The sequence below is a fragment of the Oncorhynchus mykiss genome, chromosome 6 (genome assembly GCF_057628025.1).
Source record: "Oncorhynchus mykiss isolate SJ-2025 chromosome 6, ASM5762802v1, whole genome shotgun sequence".
Classification (NCBI taxonomy): Eukaryota; Metazoa; Chordata; class Actinopteri; order Salmoniformes; family Salmonidae; genus Oncorhynchus; species Oncorhynchus mykiss.
Genome location: NC_143027.1, coordinates 21,279,104 through 21,299,185, shown reverse-complemented (window position 1 = coordinate 21,299,185; position 20,082 = coordinate 21,279,104). Strand labels below are relative to the sequence as shown.

Here is a 20,082-nt window from a genome sequence, read left to right as displayed (position 1 = left end):
GAGAATCACCAACCGCCTCTGTCTCTATTGCGGTTCCGCTGGTCATTTTGCCACTTCATGTCCAGTAAAAGGCCAGAGCTCGTCAGTAAGCGGAGGGCTACTGGTGAGCGCTACTACTCCTGTCTCTCCTTCAAGATCCTGCACTACCTTGTCGGTCCATCTACGCTGGACCGGTTCGTCAGCTTCCTGCAGTGCCTTAATAGACTCTGGGGCGGAGGGCTGTTTTATGGACGAGACCTGGGCTCGGGAACATGACATTCCTCTCAGACAGTTAAAGGAGCCCACGGCCTTGTTCGCCCTGGATGGTAGTCCTCTCCCCAGGATTCAGCGTGAGACGCTACCTTTAACCCTCACTGTTTCTGGTAATCATAGTGAAACCATTTCTTTTTTAATTTTTCGTTCACCTTTTACACCTGTTGTTTTGGGCCATCCCTGGCTAGTTTGTCATAATCCTTCCATTAATTGGTCTAGTAATTCTATCCTCTCCTGGAACGTCTCTTGTCATGTGAAATGTTTAATGTCTGCTATCCCTCCTGTTTCCTCTGTCTCTTCTTCACAGGAGGAGCCTGGTGATTTGACAGGGGTGCCGGAGGAATATCACGATCTGCGCACGGTGTTCAGTCGGTCCAGGGCCACCTCTCTTCCTCCACACCGGTCGTATGATTGTAGTATTGATCTCCTTCCGGGAACCACCCCCCCCCGGGGTAGACTATACTCTCTGTCGGCTCCCGAACGTAAGGCTCTCGAAGATTATTTGTCTGTAGCTCTTGACGCCGGTACCATAGTCCCCTCCTCCTCTCCCGCCGGAGCGGGGTTTTTTTTTGTCAAGAAGAAGGACGGGTCTCTGCGCCCCTGCATAGATTATCGAGGGCTGAATGACATAACAGTGAAGAATCGTTATCCGCTTCCTCTTATGTCTTCAGCCTTCGAGATCCTGCAGGGAGCCAGGTTTTTCACTAAGTTGGACCTTCGTAACGCTTACCATCTCGTGCGCATCAGGGAGGGGGACGAGTGGAAGACGGCGTTTAACACTCCGTTAGGGCACTTTGAATACCGGGTTCTTCCTTTCGGCCTCGCTAACGCTCCAGCTGTCTTTCAGGCATTAGTCAATGATGTCCTGAGAGACATGCTGAACATCTTTGTTTTCGTTTACCTTGACGATATCCTGATTTTTTCACCGTCACTCCAGATTCATGTTCAGCACGTTCGACGTGTCCTCCAGCGCCTTTTAGAGAATTGTCTTTTCGTGAAGGCTGAGAAGTGCACTTTTCATGCCTCCTCCGTCACATTTCTCGGTTCTGTTATTTCCGCTGAAGGCATTAAGATGGATCCCGCTAAGGTCCAAGCTGTCATTGATTGGCCCGTCCCTAAGTCACGCGTCGAGCTGCAGCGCTTTCTCGGCTTCGCGAACTTCTATCGTCGTTTCATCCGTAATTTCGGTCAGGTGGCAGCTCCTCTCACAGCCCTTACTTCTGTCAAGACGTGCTTTAAGTGGTCCGTTTCCGCCCAGGGAGCTTTTGATCTCCTCAAGAATCGTTTTACATCCGCTCCTATCCTTGTTACACCTGACGTCTCTAGACAGTTCGTTGTCGAGGTTGACGCGTCAGAGGTGGGAGTGGGAGCCATCCTTTCTCAGCGCTCCCTCTCTGACGACAAGGTCCACCCATGCGCGTATTTTTCTCATCGCCTGTCGCCGTCGGAACGTAACTATGATGTGGGTAACCGCGAACTGCTCGCCATCCGGTTAGCCCTAGGCGAATGGCGACAGTGGTTGGAGGGGGCGACCGTTCCTTTTGTCGTTTGGACTGACCATAGGAACCTTGAGTACATCCGTTCGGCCAAACGACTTAATGCGCGTCAGGCGCGTTGGGCGCTGTTTTTCGCTCGTTTCGAGTTCGTGATTTCTTATCGTCCGGGCTCTAAGAACACCAAGCCTGATGCTTTGTCTCGTCTCTTCAGTTCTTCAGTAGCCTCCACTGACCCCGAGGGGATTCTCCCTGAGGGGCGTGTTGTCGGGTTGACTGTCTGGGGAATTGAGAGGCAGGTAAAGCAAGCACTCACTCAAACTCCGTCGCCGCGCGCTTGTCCTAGGAACCTTCTTTTCGTTCCCGTTCCTACTCGTCTGGCCGTTCTTCAGTGGGCTCACTCTGCCAAGTTAGCCGGTCACCCTGGCGTTCGGGGTACGCTTGCTTCCATTCGCCAGCGTTTCTGGTGGCCCACCCGGGAGCATGACACGCGTCGTTTCGTGGCTGCTTGTTCGGTCTGCGCGCAGACTAAGTCCGGTAACTCTCCTCCTGCCGGCCGTCTCAGGCCGCTTCCTATTCCCTCTCGACCGTGGTCTCACATCGCCTTAGATTTTGTCACCGGACTGCCTTCGTCAGCGGGGAAGACTGTTATTCTTACGGTTGTCGATAGGTTCTCTAAGGCGGCTCATTTCATTCCCCTTGCTAAGCTTCCTTCTGCTAAAGAGACGGCACAAATCATCATCGAGAATGTTTTCAGAATTCATGGCCTTCCGTCAGACGTCGTTTCGGACAGAGGTCCGCAATTCACGTCTCAATTTTGGAGGGAGTTTTGCCGTTTGATTGGGGCTTCCGTCAGTCTCTCTTCCGGCTTTCACCCCCAGTCTAACGGTCAAGCAGAACGGGCCAATCAGACTATTGGTCGCATCTTACGCAGTCTTTCTTTTCGCAACCCTGCGTCTTGGTCAGAACAGCTCCCCTGGGCAGAATACGCCCACAACTCGCTTCCTTCGTCTGCGACCGGGCTATCTCCTTTTCAGAGTAGCCTCGGGTACCAGCCTCCGTTGTTCTCATCTCAGTTCGCCGAGTCCAGCGTCCCCTCCGCTCAGGCTTTTGTCCAACGTTGCGAGCGCACCTGGAAGAGGGTCAGGTCTGCACTTTGCCGTTATAGGGCGCAGACTGTGAGAGCTGCTAATAAGCGTAGAACGAAGAGCCCTAGATATTGTCGCGGTCAGAGAGTTTGGCTCTCCACTCAGAACCTTCCCCTTAAGACGGCTTCTCGCAAGTTGACCCCGCGGTTCATTGGTCCATTCCGTATCTCTCAAATCATTAACCCTGTCGCAGTGCGACTTCTTCTGCCGCGATATCTTCGTCGCGTCCACCCGGTCTTCCATGTCTCCTGTGTCAAGCCCGTTCTTCGCGCCCCCGCTCGTCTTCCCCCCCCCCCCCCCATCCTTGTCGAGGGCGCACCCATCTACAGGGTCCGTAGGATTTTGGACATGCGTCCTCGGGGCCGTGGTCATCAGTACCTAGTAGATTGGGAGGGGTACGGTCCTGAGGAGAGGAGTTGGGTTCCCTCTCGGGACGTGCTGGACCGTGCGCTGATCGATGATTTCCTCCGTTGCCGCCAGGCTTCCTCCTCGAGTGCGCCAGGAGGCGCTCGGTGAGTGGGGGGGTACTGTCATGTTGTCTTGTCTCTGTCCTTTCCCTTCACCCTGTCTCCCTCTGCTGGTCGTTGTTATGTTACCTTTTCTCCCCCTCTTTTCCCCAGCTGTGCCTTGTCTCCTCCTAATTACCCATTCACCCCGTTCCCCACCTGTTCCCTTTTTCCCTCTGATTAGGTCCCTATATCTGTCTCTGTTTCTGCTCCTGTCCTTGTCGGATTCTTGTTTGTTTGTTTATGTGTCTCATGCCTGAACCAGACTATCATCGTGTGTGCTGCAACCTTGTCCTGTCCTGTCGGAATCTACCTGTCCATCTGAGCCCACGTATGTTCGTCATTAAAGTACTCTGTTTGTTAATTCGCTTTTGGGTCCTCATTCACGCACCATAACAGACGCAGAGATATAAATGAGGCATGCAGAGTTCTCACTGTTTTGAAAATGAATACCTTAGGAGTGATGAAGAGACATCTCCAGTAACTGACACTCATATCTATGTGAAGGGGACACTGGGTATTTCAACACTACTGGCACATATTTGTTGCGACATCGCTACCTGTATAGCAAGCATCCCTTTGGGTTTAACAAAACGTAAATAAATTTCCACTCAAACAGTGCTCATATATTTTACAGAAATATTTTACAATTCATAGTTGACTACAAAAAATATTGCTGGGGCTGGTCCATTGTCAAGATAATTATGAATTACACCTTTTCAGTCCTTTAAAGACAGTTTTTTCAACTTATGTGCAGTGATTTTCAGGTCTCTGGGAATAGATCGTTAGAAGGAGAGGAAATGTAGACTCTGCCAAAAAATAAGGAAAGAAGGTCTCTTGATGCTGATATTCCCCCTCGGGTCAAAGGACAATGAACGACACATGCCTTTGATCTCCATTCATACACACACACAAAATATCAATGTCTCCCTCTGACCCTACCTAATCACGTCTGTGCTGCATTACTGCTGTGCGCTGGGGTTTTAACAACTCTGGCCCTTAATGAGGTTTATGTGTTATGTTTTGTCCCCCCTCCTCCTACTCAGCTGTACAACACACTGAGTAAGAGGGAGAGTTATTTATGATGGCTGGGCTTTAGCTACATCAACCCTTCTGCACTCCTACACCAAGCTAATTATCCTCTCCCCACACATGAATCATTGCACTGCACCACCTAAAGAAAGAAAGAGATTAATTTTTCTCTCTTTGAGCGCATAATTCAACATTAACCTCCTTCATTAGTGTAAATTGGAGTGTGTGTGTTGGACGGCAGGAATGAATGCCCTTGATGTCGATAATCCGGTTTTCACACAGGGTTTGGCTGCTGTTTTCATCCACTGGGCTTAACAATATTGTTTGAATGTTGTAGTATAATAGTTTTTTTTGTGACCATGTGACCTGAGCTGACTTTTTTTCCAGTCAGGGAGGGAATAATGTAGGAAGCAAAGATCATCAATACACACACTTCTGTTAGGACAACCGACACCTCTTTTCCCTGAAATTTGAACTGGTCACAAGGTAAATATCAATCAACAACATCCCCTCTGGAAGATGCTCCATTCACAAGGGTATACCTTGCAAAGGTAATTCCAAAGCTATGTGGTTAGACAGGTTTGATTTCATAGGTTTGATTGATTTCAGTGGTTCTGTCAATATACGTAGTCTACATAATGTCACATTACAGGTGTCATATTTGTTTTGAACACCATTCATGTAGGTTACTCTCAACATTGGGTTTATTTTGGAAAAGCCTATATGTCTGACTACTAATATCACTGTCCAAGGTCATACAGTAACTATTACATGACTCAGAAGAGTGTCTCTTTACTTCTGACCTCAACACTCCAACTCCATTATAACATTTCATTTCTTATCTCTGATAAAACAATACGTCTGGGTCCCAGTCCCACACTGGTCCGGAGTTATTAAGCATATGTCTCATTTTCCATTTCAGTCCACTGATACTATAAGAAGTGCACACAAAAGCACTATTTTCACTTTTATTCTAAAAGTCTAATGAGGGGATCAAATATAACTGACACTCAGAGAAGACAAAGAGAGCGTGGCCCTCTGTGTATGATGGGGAGAACAATGCAAGGGGAATGTGCCGTGGCTGCAGAGGTAGGAACACTGAATGCAGATTGGCCTGTAATGAGGGATTAAGGTGGTATTACGGGGCTTTATTAAGATGTTTCTGATCCTCATTAGACAATCTCATATCAGCACATTGATTCCCTCTCTCTCTCTTTCTCTCTCTCTCTCTCTCTCTCTCTCTCTCTCTCGCTCTCTCTCTCTACTGCACTGCTGTACAGCATGTACAATAGAAAGGTTTAATGAGCAACTTCGTCCTTTTCTTGTGGAATGTAGTGTGTGGCAGCTAGTGTGAGACCACTGATGCATTACTGCAATGCTCTGTTATTGTTTTCATAATGAGAAATGGGCAAAAAGGAAATGTACAGTCTGGAAAAGATAGAAGAAGACATCAAGTGACCGAAGTCAATATTTCGACTGCATGGCAAGTCAATCAAATATTGCTGACGTTAGCATCAACAGCATTTGGTTGACTCCTATTCAAAGTTGCCAAAGAATATATTCCATTATTTATAGAAGTCAGCACAAGTTTAATACATGACACTACAGACACGATGTTTAAAATTTCAATTAGTAATTTTACAACTTTCTCTGACCCATGGTTCCTGACAAAAATATGATTCCAAAATCTATGAAAAATCTACATTATGATTCAAAATGGATCCACAGTTCCAATGTTATATGAGGGAAGGTGGGTCAGCTGTCTCTTGGTGAGAAGAGATCTGTATCTGCAGGTATGCTAGAACAGAAGATTAAGACAATGGAAAAGCCATTCCGTGAGCAGGACCTGATACCTTTTTCATTGTTAAACTTGATAGGTATCCCTTGAGCTTTCAGATCCTTTTCATTCCCACGCCTGACCACCCTGTACTCCTGTTGCAACATGCAGCTGACAGTTTTTCCAAGGCTCTCTCTCTATGTGGCAGCTCTATAAAATGACGTCTGGAGCAATGGGAGAGAAAGGCAGGTCTGAACACAGTCCTGTTTGGGATTCAGAGTGGAGACGTTTGGGTCCACAGCAACAGGCTGTGTAGGTGGTATTTTCAGACATGGCTGAACTTTGCAAAAGGGTAAATCCATTTGAATTCAATCACTTTTTGACAGCACCTCTTTTGATTTGAACAAAACCTTCCATACAGTTTTTTCCCACTGTAGAAGTGGTCAGAAAGTCACTTTTTGGACCTGAATGCCAAAACGTTCAAGAGATAAAAGGTGCTCAAAGTTGTCCCATTTTGCATACCCTTAACCATACCATGAAATATCCATATCTTCATCACTGGAAAAGATCAACAGTTGAGATTGATATAATTTAACAGTTTTCAAACAGGGTTGTCAAACTATTCTATAATTTCTGGAAGAAAACATATATACACTGAACAAAAATATAAAACGCAACCATTTCAAAGATTTTACTGAGTTACAGTTCATATAAGGAAATCAGTCAATTGAAATACAATCATTAGGCCCTAATCTATGGATTTCACATAACTGGGAATACAGATATGTGTCTGTTGGTCACAGATAGCATTTAAAAAAAGTAGGGGCGTGGATCAGAAAACCAGTCAGTATCTGGTGTGACCACTACATTCCTCATGTAGCGGGACACATCTACTTCACATAGAGTTGATCAGGCTGTTGATTGTGGCCTGTGGAATGTTGTCCCACTCCTTTTCAATGGCTGTGAGAAATTGCTGGATATTGGCGGGAACTGGAAAACACTGTCGTACACGTCTATCCAGAGCATCCCAAACATGCTCAATGGGCGACATGTCTGGTGAGTATGCAGGCCATGGAAGAACTGGGACATTTTCAGCTTCCAGGAATTGTGTACAGATCCTTGCAACATGAGCCTGTGCATTATCATGCTGAAACATTAGCTGATGGCAGCGGATGAATGGCACGACACAGCGGTATCTCTGTGCATTCAAATTGATATTGATAAAATGCAATTGTGTTCGTTGTCCTTAGCTTATGCCTGCCCATACCATAACCCCACCGCCACCATGGGGCACTCTGTTCATCTCATTCACTGAGATGTTGTCTGACAGTTTGTGCAGAAGTTCTTCTGTTGTGCAAACCCACCGTTTCATCAGCTGTCAGGATGACTCAGGCAGATGAATTAGCCGGGTGTGGAGGTCCTGGGCTGGCATGGTTACACATGGTCTGCAGCTGTGAGGCCGGTTGGACGAACTGCTAAAACAACGTTGGAGGCAGCTTGTCAGGGGGATGGATTATCTTGGCAAATTCGAAATTCTCACTAACAGGGATGTAAAACCTATTTATGCACAAAACTTGAGAAAAATAAGTGTTTTGTGTGTATGGAAAATTTTGTAAAAGTAACTAAAAAAAGTGTTAAACAAATCAAAATATATTTAAATATCAAAATATATTTGATATTGATTTAAGTAGCCACCCTTTGCCTTGATGACAGCTTTGCACACTCTTGGCATTCTCTCAACCAGCTTCACCTGGAATACATTTCAATTAACAGGTGTGTCTTGTTAAAAGTTAATTTGTGGAATTTCTTTCGTTCTTAATGCATTTAAGCCAATCAGTTGTGTTGTGACAAGGTAAAGAAGATAGCCCTATTTGGTAAAATACCAAGTCTACATAATGGCAAGAACAGCTCAAAAAAGCAAAGAGAAATGACAGTCCATCAATTCTATAAGACATGAAGGTCAGTCAATACAGAACATTTCAAAAACTTTTAAAGTTTCTTCAATTGCAGTTGTAAAAAAACATCAAGCGCTATGATGAAACTGGCTCTCATGATGACCGCCACAGGAAAGGAAGACCCAGAGTTACCTCTGTTGCAGAGGATAAATTCATTAGAGTTAACTGCACCTCAGATTGCAGCCCAAATAAATGCTTCACAGAGTTCAACTAACAGACACATCTCAACACCAACTGTTCAGAGAAGACTGCGTGAATCAGGCCTTCACGGGTCAAATTGCTGCAAAGAAACCACCACTAAAGGTGGTTTCTTGGGCCAAGAAATACAAGCACTGGACATTAGACCGGTGGAAATCAGACCGGTGGTAGTCCAAATTTGAGATTTTTGGTTCCAACCGCTGTGTCTTTGTGAGATGCAGAGAAGGTGAAAGGAGGATCTCCCACATGTGTTTCCCACCGTGAACCATGGAGGAGGAGGTGTGATGGTGTGGGGGTGCTTTGCTGGTGACACTGTTGGTGATTATTTAGAATTCAAGGCACACTTAACCAGCATGGCTGCCACAGCATTCTGCAGCGATACTCCATCCCATCTGGTTTGTGCTTAGTTGGACTATAATTTGTTTTCAACAGGACAATGACCCAACACACCTCCTGGCTGTGTAAGGGCTATTTGACCAATAGGGAGAGTGATGGAGTGCTGCATCAGATGACTTGGCCTCCACAATCACCTGACCTCAACCCAATTGAGATGGTTTGGAATGAGTTGGACCGCAGAGTGAAGGAAAAGCAGCTAACAAGTGCTCAGCATGTGGGAACTCCTTCAAGACTGTTGGAAAAACATTCCAGGTGAAGCTGGTTGAGAGAATGGCAAGAGTGTGCATTACTGTCATCAAGGAAAAGGGTGGCTACTTTTAAGAATCTCAAATGTAAAATATATTTTGATTTGTTTAAAAAAAATAGTTTACTACATGATTCCATATGTGTTATTTCATAGTTCTGATGTCTTCACTACTATTCTACAATGTAGGAAATAGTAAAAATAGAAACTCTGACAGGTACCGTATATATATATATATTTGTATATATTTTTTAAAATATATTTTTTAACCTTTAACGTCAATAATCAAAAAATGTGTAAACTCCGATTTTTTCATTTTCACATATGTTGCAGCTTAGACCCTACTTACATCATCAAAAGTTTTTGTTATGCCCACCCTCAGTTGAGACAACATTCTCCTGAATACAGGGTGGAATAAAATAGTGATGTCAACTTTCAAATGGTACCACAAAGATGGATGAGGTCCACACATCAGAGAATGGGACTTGAATGGGAATATCTGTTGTTTCAAGTTACACTGTCAATCCTCCATAGGAAACATATTGCAATCCTAGAAATATAGATAATATAATATACATGACCATTTAAGTTGAAATTCAATGATGGGTGGACTGACAGTCAACTTTGTGTTAGTTATTACAATTGAACATTTCAATTAAATTTACATTTCAATGGTGCACCAGCTAAATTGTAGTGGTCTGAAGTGATAGAAATATAACTCATGGAATGGACTCATGATTGAAATGACACCCACCCTGTATTCAAGACCATGTTGTCTCTCAAATGATGGCGGCACAACACAAAATGTCACACCCTGGCCATAAAGAGGCTTTTATTCTCTATTTTGGTTGTGACTAGGGTGGGCATTCTAATTTATTTATTTCTATGTTTTGGCCGGGTATGGTTCTCAATCAGGGACAGCTGTCTATCGTTGTCTCTGATTGGGAATCATACTCAGGCAGCCTTTTTCCCACTTGTGTTTTGTGGGTAGTTGTTTTCTGTATAGTTTATGCACCTTACAGAACTGTTTCGGGTTTCGCTCTGGTTTATTTTGTTTGAGTGTTTTGTGATCAAATAAAATCATGAACACTTACTACGCTGCGCTTTGGTCCGATCCTCATTACGACGAGAGCCGTGACACAAAACCTGAGATGATATGAAATAGGGTCGAAGCTACAACATTTGCGAATATGAAAAAATCGGAGTTTACCCATTTTTAGGTAATTGACGTGAAAGATTTAGTTTGAAAACACTGTTTGTAGGCTATTAAATTATATCAAACTCAAACGTTTATCTTTTCCAGTGATGAAGACATGGATATCTCATGGTATGGTTAAGGGTATACAAAATGGATAAACTTTGAGCACCTTTATCTTCTGAATGCTTTGCCATTCAGGTCCAAAAAGTGACTTTCTGACCACTTCTTCCATGGGCAAACGTATGGAAAGTTTTGTTTTAAACAAATGGGATGCTTTCAAAAAGTTATTGAATTCAAATGGATTTACCAAAGGATCATTCTCAATAGCAGAGATGAGGAAGCCTGGTCCCCCAGATCATTAGTGTCTACTGTACATAATTAGCTTTGGTATAGACGCTTCAGAGGTTATAATCATTTAGTGACATCAGTGGGAGGCTTTTTCAAATCAAATCAAATTGTATTGGTCACATACACATGGTTAGCAGATGTTGTCGTGAGTGTAGTGAAATGCTTATGCTTCTAGATCTGACAGTGCAGCAGTATCTAACAGGTAATATCTAACAATTCCACAACAAAACCTAATACACACAATCTAGTAAAGGAATGGGATGAGAATATATAAGTATAAAATATATGGATGAGCAGCAACAGAGCGACTAAGATGCAGTAGATAGTAAAGAATAGATAGTGAAGGATACAGTATATACATATGAGATGAGTAATGCGAGATATGTGAACATTATTAAAGTGACTAGTGTTCCATTTATTAAAGTGGCCAATGATATCAAGTCTGTAGGTAGGCAGCCGCCTCTCTGTTCTAGTGGTGGCTGTTAAACAGTCTGATGGCCTTGATGAGAGTCTGTTTTTCAGTCTCTCTGTCCCAGCTCTGATGTACCTGTACTGACCTTACCTTCTGGATGGAAGCGGGGTGAACAGGTAGTGGCTCGGGTGGTTATTGTCCTTGATGATCTTTTTGGCCTTCCTGTGACATCGGGTGTTGTAGGTGTCCTACAGGGCAGGTAGTTTGCCCCCGGTGATGTGTTGTGCAGACCGCACCACCCTCTGGAGAGCCTTGCAGTTGTGGGCAGTGCAGTTGCCTGTAAAAATAGTGAGGGTTTTCAGTGACAAGCCACATTTTTTCAGCCTCCTGAAGTTGAAGAGGTGCTGTTGCACCTTCTTCACCACGCTGTCTGTGTGCGTGGATCATTTCACTTTGTCAGTGATATGTACACAGAAGAACTTAACTTTCCACCTTCACTTCTGTCCCGTCGATGTGGATAGGGGGGTGCTCCCTTTGCTGTTTCCTGAAGTCCATTATCATCTCTTTTGTTTTGCTGACATTGAGTGAGAGGTTATTTTCCTGACACCACACTCCGAGGGCCTTCACCTCCTCCATGTAGGCTGTCTCGTTGTTGTTGGTAATCAAGCCTACCACTGGAGACTCGTCTGCAAACCTGATGATTGAGTTGGAGGCGTGCATGGCCACGCAGTCATGGGTGAACAGGGAGTACAGGAGAGGACTGAGAACGCACCCTTGTGGGGCCCAAGTGTTGAGGATCAGCAAAGAGGAATGATTGTTTCCTACCTTCACCACCTGGGGGCGGCCCGTCAGGAAGTCCAGTACCCAGTTGCACAGGGCGAGGTCGAGACCCAGGGTCTCAAGCTTAATGATGAGATTGGAGGGTACTGTGGTGTTGAATGCTGAGCTGTAGTCAAAGAACAGCATTTTTGATCTTACAGTGATGAAAGAACCATAGAATAGTTGAATACGATTTCTATGGAAAGAACAGTGTTTACTGTGCACAGATGTCCTAGATTATGGAACCCATTATTGTCAAGATTCTCAGAATCTCTCTACCTTAGCCATCTCGCTTTCAGCTGTGAGAGGGAACCATGAAATGTAACGATACCAAATAGGAGCAGAGTTGCATGAAACTTCCATCTGCTCTTTGCCAGGGTGCGACTCACTATCAGAGAGATTGCCAACCCACAGATAAAGCACTGTAATTCACTGGATAACACTTCTGTGCTGCAGCATCATTGAATGAGAGCTAGTAAACATCTTAAACTTGAGTGAACACAGAAACATAACAGTTATCAAACACCTCAGATAATGTTATGTGTATTTACTCTGAGTAAACAGCCTCGTTGACATATGGTGAGGCATCACGTGTATATTGTAGATGTAAAAGCCAATAATTGAGTTGAATCAGATGTATTTCATATTTTATTGTGATTCAAGCAGTCACACTTGATGCACTTACATAGCCCTATAATGTCACCTTCTGGTTAAAAGTGTGTGTGTGTGTGTGTGTGTGTGTGTGTGTGTGTGTGTGTGTGTGTGTGTGTGTGTGTGTGTTTCTTGTCAAACAGACAGACAAGTATATTTTGTAAATCATCACAGTTGATATACCTTACTAATACTGTAGGGAGGTACATAGAGGATACATTACACACACTGTTTTGTATTCAGAATGTTCAAACTAAAACATGTTGAGCTTATCACAAGCTCTCAAAATCCAAGGCTTAACCCACTATTGTAACTCCACACCTTGAAACCCCAAAATAGCTCACTAAACTAACGGGTATGCCTAAGTTAATAGCCGTATTATTACCATAACCACCACTACTGCATTTGTAGTAGGGGGCGCTACAAGTACAATGCAAGCAGCATGTGTTTTATAGGTAACAAAAACTGTTGTCAAGCGTTACTAAGGAAGTGGAAAGTTTGCTTAGCGTTCGGAGCTAACCAGCTAAGCTAAAGATAGCTAGCCAGCTACCTCAATAACGATGTATTCTCACAACCCTGCAATGGACGAAACTTGATTTTGCCTTCCCCCAGGTATCTAACGACGATAATCATTTGATTAAATGAAGCGCCATGCCTAATGCATTTGTCTTTCCCAGACTGCCAGGTTCCTAGCTAAATAGCGTTCTGTTGTCATAGATTAGCTAGCACACAGCTAACATTAGTTACGTTTCTAAAGCTAGATTGGACGCATAGTAAGCATTAGCTAGCTATCTCTGCTATCAGTACCCATAACTAGGAGCATAACATGTTAACGATGATGTAGCTATCTAGTTAGCTAGACTTAAAAGTGATCAGCTAACGTTAGCTTAGCTAGCTAGTAAGTTTAGCACCCAGTTAACGTTAACTAGCTGCCAACAGAGCTGCCACTTTCAGGCAGTAATTTAGCTAGCTAGCTAGCTACCGATAATGAGTCAACCATATGTGTAGTTTACTAGCTAACGTTAGCTAACTAGTTAGTTAATCAAATTAATCGTGCCTAATGATGTAATACCTATCTTAACGTTACACCTTGTGTGAGATCAGTAACAGGGCAACATATGGAGCTAATGTGAAGTATGAGTTAAGGAATAGAATTGAGCAATCAAACATAATTATACATATTATCAATCACTTCTCAATAATAGTAGCTAAAGTAATCGTTTTCTAGATTATCTCCTTCTAATCAAATGGAGTCCCCATGCACCTAGAAGGTGCAGCCTGCTATGAGGATGACTGAGAATGGGGAGGACAGCAGCCCCTCTCAGCCCGTTGTTGGAGTGTTACCTGGTGGAGCTGGTGGGAAGGATCCAGGAGAAGTAAGTGGTGACAATAGGCCGGTGAACCCCACTACAGAGGACAACAAAACCACAAAGCTCCTCAACAACACCATGAAAATCACTCAGGATGTACGAGACCAAAGCAGCAAGACCAGTACCTACCAGCCCCGACCACCCCTGCTGCCAAAGCCCCCTGCACTGTCAAAGGGAGGGAACAGTGGTTCGGTGGAGGAGAAGGTGAGAAGCAGGAGACTGATGAACAGCCAGGAGAGTCTGACCGACCCAGCTGAGACCGGTTCCTCCACAGAATCTCTTAAGGAGGACTCAACAGTTACAGGTGTGTTCACCTTGAGCGGTGCTGCCACCTTGAGGAACGGACAGGGCTCTGTCGTGGGACCCCAATCGGCTCCATCAGGGTCCCCCGTCTTCAGAGCCAGGGGCCAGAGCTTTTCAGAGTACGAGCGGGGGCCCCACGACCACCACAGTGACCCTGCAGAGCAGCGGGTGAGGTCCTCCAAGGTACGCCTCTCTCCCTTACAGCCCTCGGGTCCATTTCCTGCTCTGGAGCAGAGCTTGGCTTCCGCATCCTTAAGGACGGCTAATCGGATTGACAGGGATTGCGTGGATTATGGCATTGTGCCCGGGAGGGCTGGGCAGGAGAGGCTGCAACTGCACAGGAACCTGAGCGACAGCCGGCTTCTGGATAACATGGTGTCGGACAACATCTCTGTCAACTCCATGAAGTCCACCTTCAGCGTGTTGAACCCCATCAGACCCAGGGACGTCAGGAACAGGTATTTCCACAATACTTTCATTCAGGATATCCTCTCCAGATTACTGACCAGATACCTACTGCAGGAGCCTTCTCTAACAGTATTGGATCATTGACTCATACTGGTATCAGAGAGCTATTAGAAGTCTTGATGGCTTTGATGCTGTATTAGATCAACACATTCTGGATCTAAATACAGTGTATATAGTATCCTTTGAATGTTTGATGCACCTCTAAAATGAAGATAGCCAGGCTTCGGTGATATTCCATTGCATTGAATGCACTTCCTGTGATGTGGCACATGACATCCCATGATAAGAATTGATGTGGGCCTTGAGTTAAATATGCCTGTATTCTGCATGAAATACAGACCGGCATTTGAGCTATTGTAACCTACTGTGAACAGTCTCACAGTCACCATCAGCTTTGAATCGTAACCAAGAAGACTATGCTGTAGGCTAAGGCTAATTATTACCATGGCACATCTGCAGTTAGAGCATTAGCATTGATGTGTGCTCTAGCAACACTGGTGTCAGCTATACTTTAATGAAGGCCTCAGAGGCTTATGCTATGTAAGTGCTCATTCAGACAGAGGAAAGTGTAAAGTGAATCAGCGTAGCTTTTGCCACCATTCAGGGAGCAAAGATGGGTCTCAGTACGCTACACGCGTCATGCCTCAGCAAGGAGCTGTTAAAGGAATCGGGGGATTTATCTGAAATGTTTCAGTGCGCTATCAGCTATGGAAGAAGCCTATGTTTTGAAATGTGATTCAGCGCGAATAATATGCAGCCGCCTTTAAATTGTGTGTGTATGTGCATGGTACTGACATTTTATAATGTAGTCTACCAGACATTTTAAATGGGTTTGGTTCAAAGTAGCCAATAATATTTCCAAACAGGAAAAAACGATCTATACCTCCCGTTATTAGCCTAAGTGTTAATTTCCTCATTGTGTTGCAGAAGTTTTTTGGAGGGCAGTGTGCTGGGTAGTGGTGCCCTGCTGGGGGCTGAGGAGCTGGACCGCTACTTCCCAGAGAGGAGAGTTGGCATCTACATAGCCACATGGAACATGCAGGGAGAAAAGGTGGGCCACTCCTATTGTTTAACATTAGGCCTAGAGCCTGAACATATGTTTCTACACATTCTACACTCACTCTTTGATAACGTGTGTCCTGGTATTCTGTTATGAAGGAAAATGACCGCTTCCGTATCCTTTTCAGGGACTTCCAAACAACCTAGACGATCTGTTGCTCCCGACGGACTCTGAATTTGCTCAAGACTTTTACATCATCGGAGTCCAGGAGGGATGTCCAGACCGGTATGAGATGACTGTGTATTAGTGCATAAAAAAATGATATCAATGAAGTCTTCAGTACTCTATGCTGATGTGTGTGTGTGTGTGTCACAGGAGGGAATGGGAGATCCGTCTTCAGGAGACTCTGGGGCCGTACTACGTCATGCTCTACGCAGCCTCCCACGGGGTTCTCTACCTCACTGTGTTTGTCAGGAGGGACCTCATTTGGTTCTGCTCAGGTCTGTCCCAAATGGCTTCTGACATTTTCAGAAGAAAATGAATCAGTCCTTTACCATCAACAAATCTCAGAATGTTGTCTCTTATTGAAATGTTGTAAGAGAGGCAACGTTATAAGGTGATCTCTGGCTACCTACTGCATATTTTGTGTACAGTACATTATGTGATTTGGTCCATCTCTATACGCTGTAATTATCAAATCTCCTAACAGAAGTGGAGCATGCCACGGTCACAACACGCATCATGTCTCAGATCAAAACCAAAGGAGCTGTGGGGATCGGCTTCACTTTCTTTGGCACTTCCTTCCTCTTCATCACCTCCCATTTTACCTGTGAGTGACACATCTGTTGTTCATGAAGGGATGTCAATACATGACGTGAATGTAAACAGGAAGTGGAAAGCCTTTGGATACAGTCTCACTACTAACTGGGGGTGTATTCATTATGCCAATGTTTAGTCTGTTGCAAAATGGTTTGCAACAGAACCTGTTTACTCCACATGGAAAATGTTTTGCAACTAAAACAAGTTTTTATTGTACAAATTCTGGTAGGTCCCTCCCAGTTTCATTCTGTTTGCTTTGTTTACTTCTGTTTGGTTTTTAAAATATAAACGGTTTCCATTGCAAGACGTAATGAATACACCCTAGGTCATTTAATACATGTCCTTGTTTTCTAGCTGGAGATTCCAAAGTGTACGAGAGGATTCTGGACTACAACAAAATCATTGAAGCACTTGCTCTTCCTAATGGTCTTCCAGACACCAACCCTTACCGCTCCACATCCTGTAAGTACTCCTAAAGACAATAGTTGTTCATTGCAGTACTGCTGTTACATCTAGAAGAGCATGTCTATTGTGTGATGAGAAATGATGGTATTTCCTTCATGCCACAAGTACTGAATAAAAACACCAGTGTAAATGTACTTATCATTTCTGTTTCATTATCTTTCAGCGGATGTGACAACACGGTTTGATGAGGTTTTCTGGTTTGGGGACTTTAACTTCCGTCTGAGTAAAGATCGTGTGGGGGTAGAGGCCATTCTAAACCAGAACCCAGGTGTGGACATGGGCCCTCTGCTCCACCATGACCAACTCTCCAAGGAAATGAAGGATGGTATGTCTACATGGAACAAAACCATATTAACACAGAGAACCGGACAGGCAAATATTACATGTATTAGATTGTGAATGATATCTCAAAATGTATTGTTACCACGCTCACTGTGACAGATATTTCAAAATATAATACAAATGTATTATGCTCGGTTCTAGGTTCCATCTTTAAAGGCTTCCAAGAAGCACCAATTCAGTTCTTCCCCACCTACAAATATGATGTCGGCTGTGACATGTACGACACCACCTCCAAGCAGAGAACTCCCTCATACACAGTAAGTGTCAGCATCAGTCATACCCTGTGCCATTCGTTCAAGCAAGCCTCTTTTTTTTTTATGATGGTTTGTTTTAAACACACAAAATAACATTTATTTTATATTTCACTGTTCCTCTGTGTGCTATAGGACAGAATACTGTTCAGGAACAGGCAGGTGGATGACATCAAAGTGATAAAGTACACCAGCTGTTCAACGATAAAGACGTCAGACCACCGGCCTGTCATCGCCATGTTCCAGGTCAAACTGCGTCCCGGGAGAGACAAGTAAGTCCCACCCCTTCCTCTCAGCTGTTGCAGCAGCAAGCTTTTTTGCTCCTCTCATGTACACTGTAGTACAATTAGGAGTAGTAATAGGTGTCCAAAAGTGCAGTCAATGAAAATCTGAGTTTAACTAGAACAGTTTGTTAATCCTGACTTTTATTTGTTGTTCTCTGTCTGGTGTGTTTCCCAGTATTCCTCTGGGAGCAGGCCAGTTTGACAGGAGTCTGTACCTGGAGGGCATCAGGAGGAGGATCACCAGAGAGCTGAAGAAGAGCGAAGCCATAAAGAACCAGGGCAGCAGCACCATCTGCTCAATCTCCTGAACCTGGACCGGACTTGACTGGACCGGTCCTCCCTCCAGAATCACTCTGACCCAGTCGTGAGGGACAAAAGGGTCTTTGGTTGCCACTTCCAGCCCAGTCTGTATGTGGGTCATGGAAGTCACAGAAACTGATCTGTGAGCACCCCCTACTGAGAGCTGTTGGAACTGTCACTCATGGTTTATGGCGGGCTGAGGTTGTAGCTGTGGGGCTGTTCTTGAGGGTAGGGACCTTGAATTAATGACAGATACCAGCCTGCAGACTCAGCAGTTAACTGGTCTATTTATACAGCCCTTCCACAAACAAGACTGAGCTGAGGAACGTGCCATTGAAGATGACCTTTTAGTCAGCCAGTCACATCTCCATCTGTGTGCTGGCTGGCTGAAGCGAATAATGCTTTATGTAAACTGTACTTTAAACATTTTTTTCTAATTGTTTTATTTAACAAGCCAGGTTGATATGGACTATGTAATGTCACCTTTTTTTACTTGGTGTAACAGTATTCAAAGGCCTTGTAAATGCATTTTCAACAAACAGCTCTTACTGATGTTTAATAGTATACATCACTTTCGGTTGTTATACCAAAGCCCAATTCACTCCAAAACTTTTGTGTTTTTCATGGATTTACTCAAAGAACAAACGAACCCATGTGATTTCACAGAAATTGGCTTGTTATTCGTATCAACTTTATAGGAAATGTCAGTTATTTTGGTGTTGCTTGATGCAAATGCATTCCCTACAAGTACGGTACTTATTGAAATAACTTAATACATGGTATTTTCTGGCATTGTATAATACCAGATGTATGAATAATATCTTCCAAATATTGAACTTATTTACATATTGTATAATATCTCACATAATAGATACAGAATCATCTTTTGCAATGGTGATGTTGATCGTGTTGGAGGGGTTTGTTAGACCGTACTCTGGTTCCTTGCCTTAATGTCACCTGTCTTGACTAAATGAAATACACTGTCATGTAACTTATTCAAAAATGACTTTCCGTACTGTATTGTGCTAACGAAGGGAAGATAATTCATTTTGTTCTTGCATGAAGATCAATGGTTCTGGTGTAATGGTGAATCATGAGTTGTCATTACGTGCTCATAGCAAGTGCGATCTTGTTTGTGATTTCCTCAGGACTCCATATCTGTGCATCTTTTATAACACATGCTTTGTGATGTAACATCACATAAAAAAATGTTTGGTATATTTGTTATTGGTTTGTTTTATTTTTTAAAAAATGTAGCCTTTGTCATCTGAAACAACACCTCTTCGCTGATCCTCAACACTGGGGCCCCACAAGGGTGCGTGCTCGGCCCCCTCCTGTACTCCCTGTTGACCCATGAATGCGTGGCCAAGCATGCCTCCAACTCAATCATCAAGTTTGCAGACGACACAACAGTAGTAGGCTTGATTACCAACAATGATGAGACAGCCTACAGGGAGGAGGTGAGGGCTCTGGGAGTGTGGTGCCAGGAAAATAACCTCTCACTCAACGTCAACAAAACTGAGGAGATGATTGTGGACTTCAGGAAACAGCAGAGGGAACACCCCACTATCCACATCGACGGGACCGCAGTGGAGAAGGTGGAAAGCTTCAAGTTTCTCGGTGTACACATCACTGACAAACTGAAATGGTCCACCCACACAGACAGTGTGGTGAAGCACTGCCAACAACGGCAAAGCTCTCCAGAGGGTGGTGCGGTCTGCCCAACGCATTACAGAGGGGAAACTTCCTGCCATTCTGGACACCTACAGCACCCGATGCCATAGGAAGGCCAGAAAGATCATCAAGGACATCAACCACCCAAGCCACTGCCTGTTCACCCCGCTATCATCCAGAATGCGAGGTCAGTACAGGTGCATCAAAGCTGGGACCGAGAGACTGAAAATCAGCTTCTATCTCAAGGCTGTCAGACTGTTAAACAGCCATCACTAGCACATTAGAGGCGGCTACCTATAGACATAGATTAGGAATCACTGGTCACTTTTAGAAATGGATCACTAGCCACTTTAATAATGTTCCGTATCCAGCATTTT

At 44.2% G+C, this 20,082-nt stretch overlaps 1 protein-coding gene across 3 annotated transcripts; it reads left to right on the top strand.

The window, feature by feature from the left end:
- The first annotated feature begins 12,726 nt into the window (after positions 1-12,726).
- On the top strand, positions 12,727-19,249 carry inpp5e (inositol polyphosphate-5-phosphatase E). 3 transcript variants are annotated; one of them, XM_021605598.3, is made up of 11 exons: positions 12,727-13,041; positions 13,698-14,560; positions 15,498-15,621; positions 15,758-15,855; positions 15,946-16,070; positions 16,280-16,399; positions 16,744-16,851; positions 17,018-17,179; positions 17,338-17,453; positions 17,583-17,719; positions 17,907-19,249. In XM_021605598.3, the coding sequence occupies exons 2-11, from the start codon at positions 13,713-13,715 to the stop codon at positions 18,037-18,039; spliced, it is 1,971 nt and encodes a 656-aa protein (XP_021461273.3). In that variant the 5' UTR covers positions 12,727-13,041; positions 13,698-13,712; the 3' UTR covers positions 18,040-19,249. The 3 variants fall into 3 exon arrangements, with proteins under 3 accessions (XP_021461273.3, XP_021461272.3, XP_090093336.1); XM_021605597.3 differs by having other exon boundaries at positions 12,887-13,041; positions 13,658-14,560; XM_090237210.1 differs by lacking the exon at positions 13,698-14,560 and having other exon boundaries at positions 12,887-13,041.
- Positions 19,250-20,082: the final 833 nt, after the last annotated feature.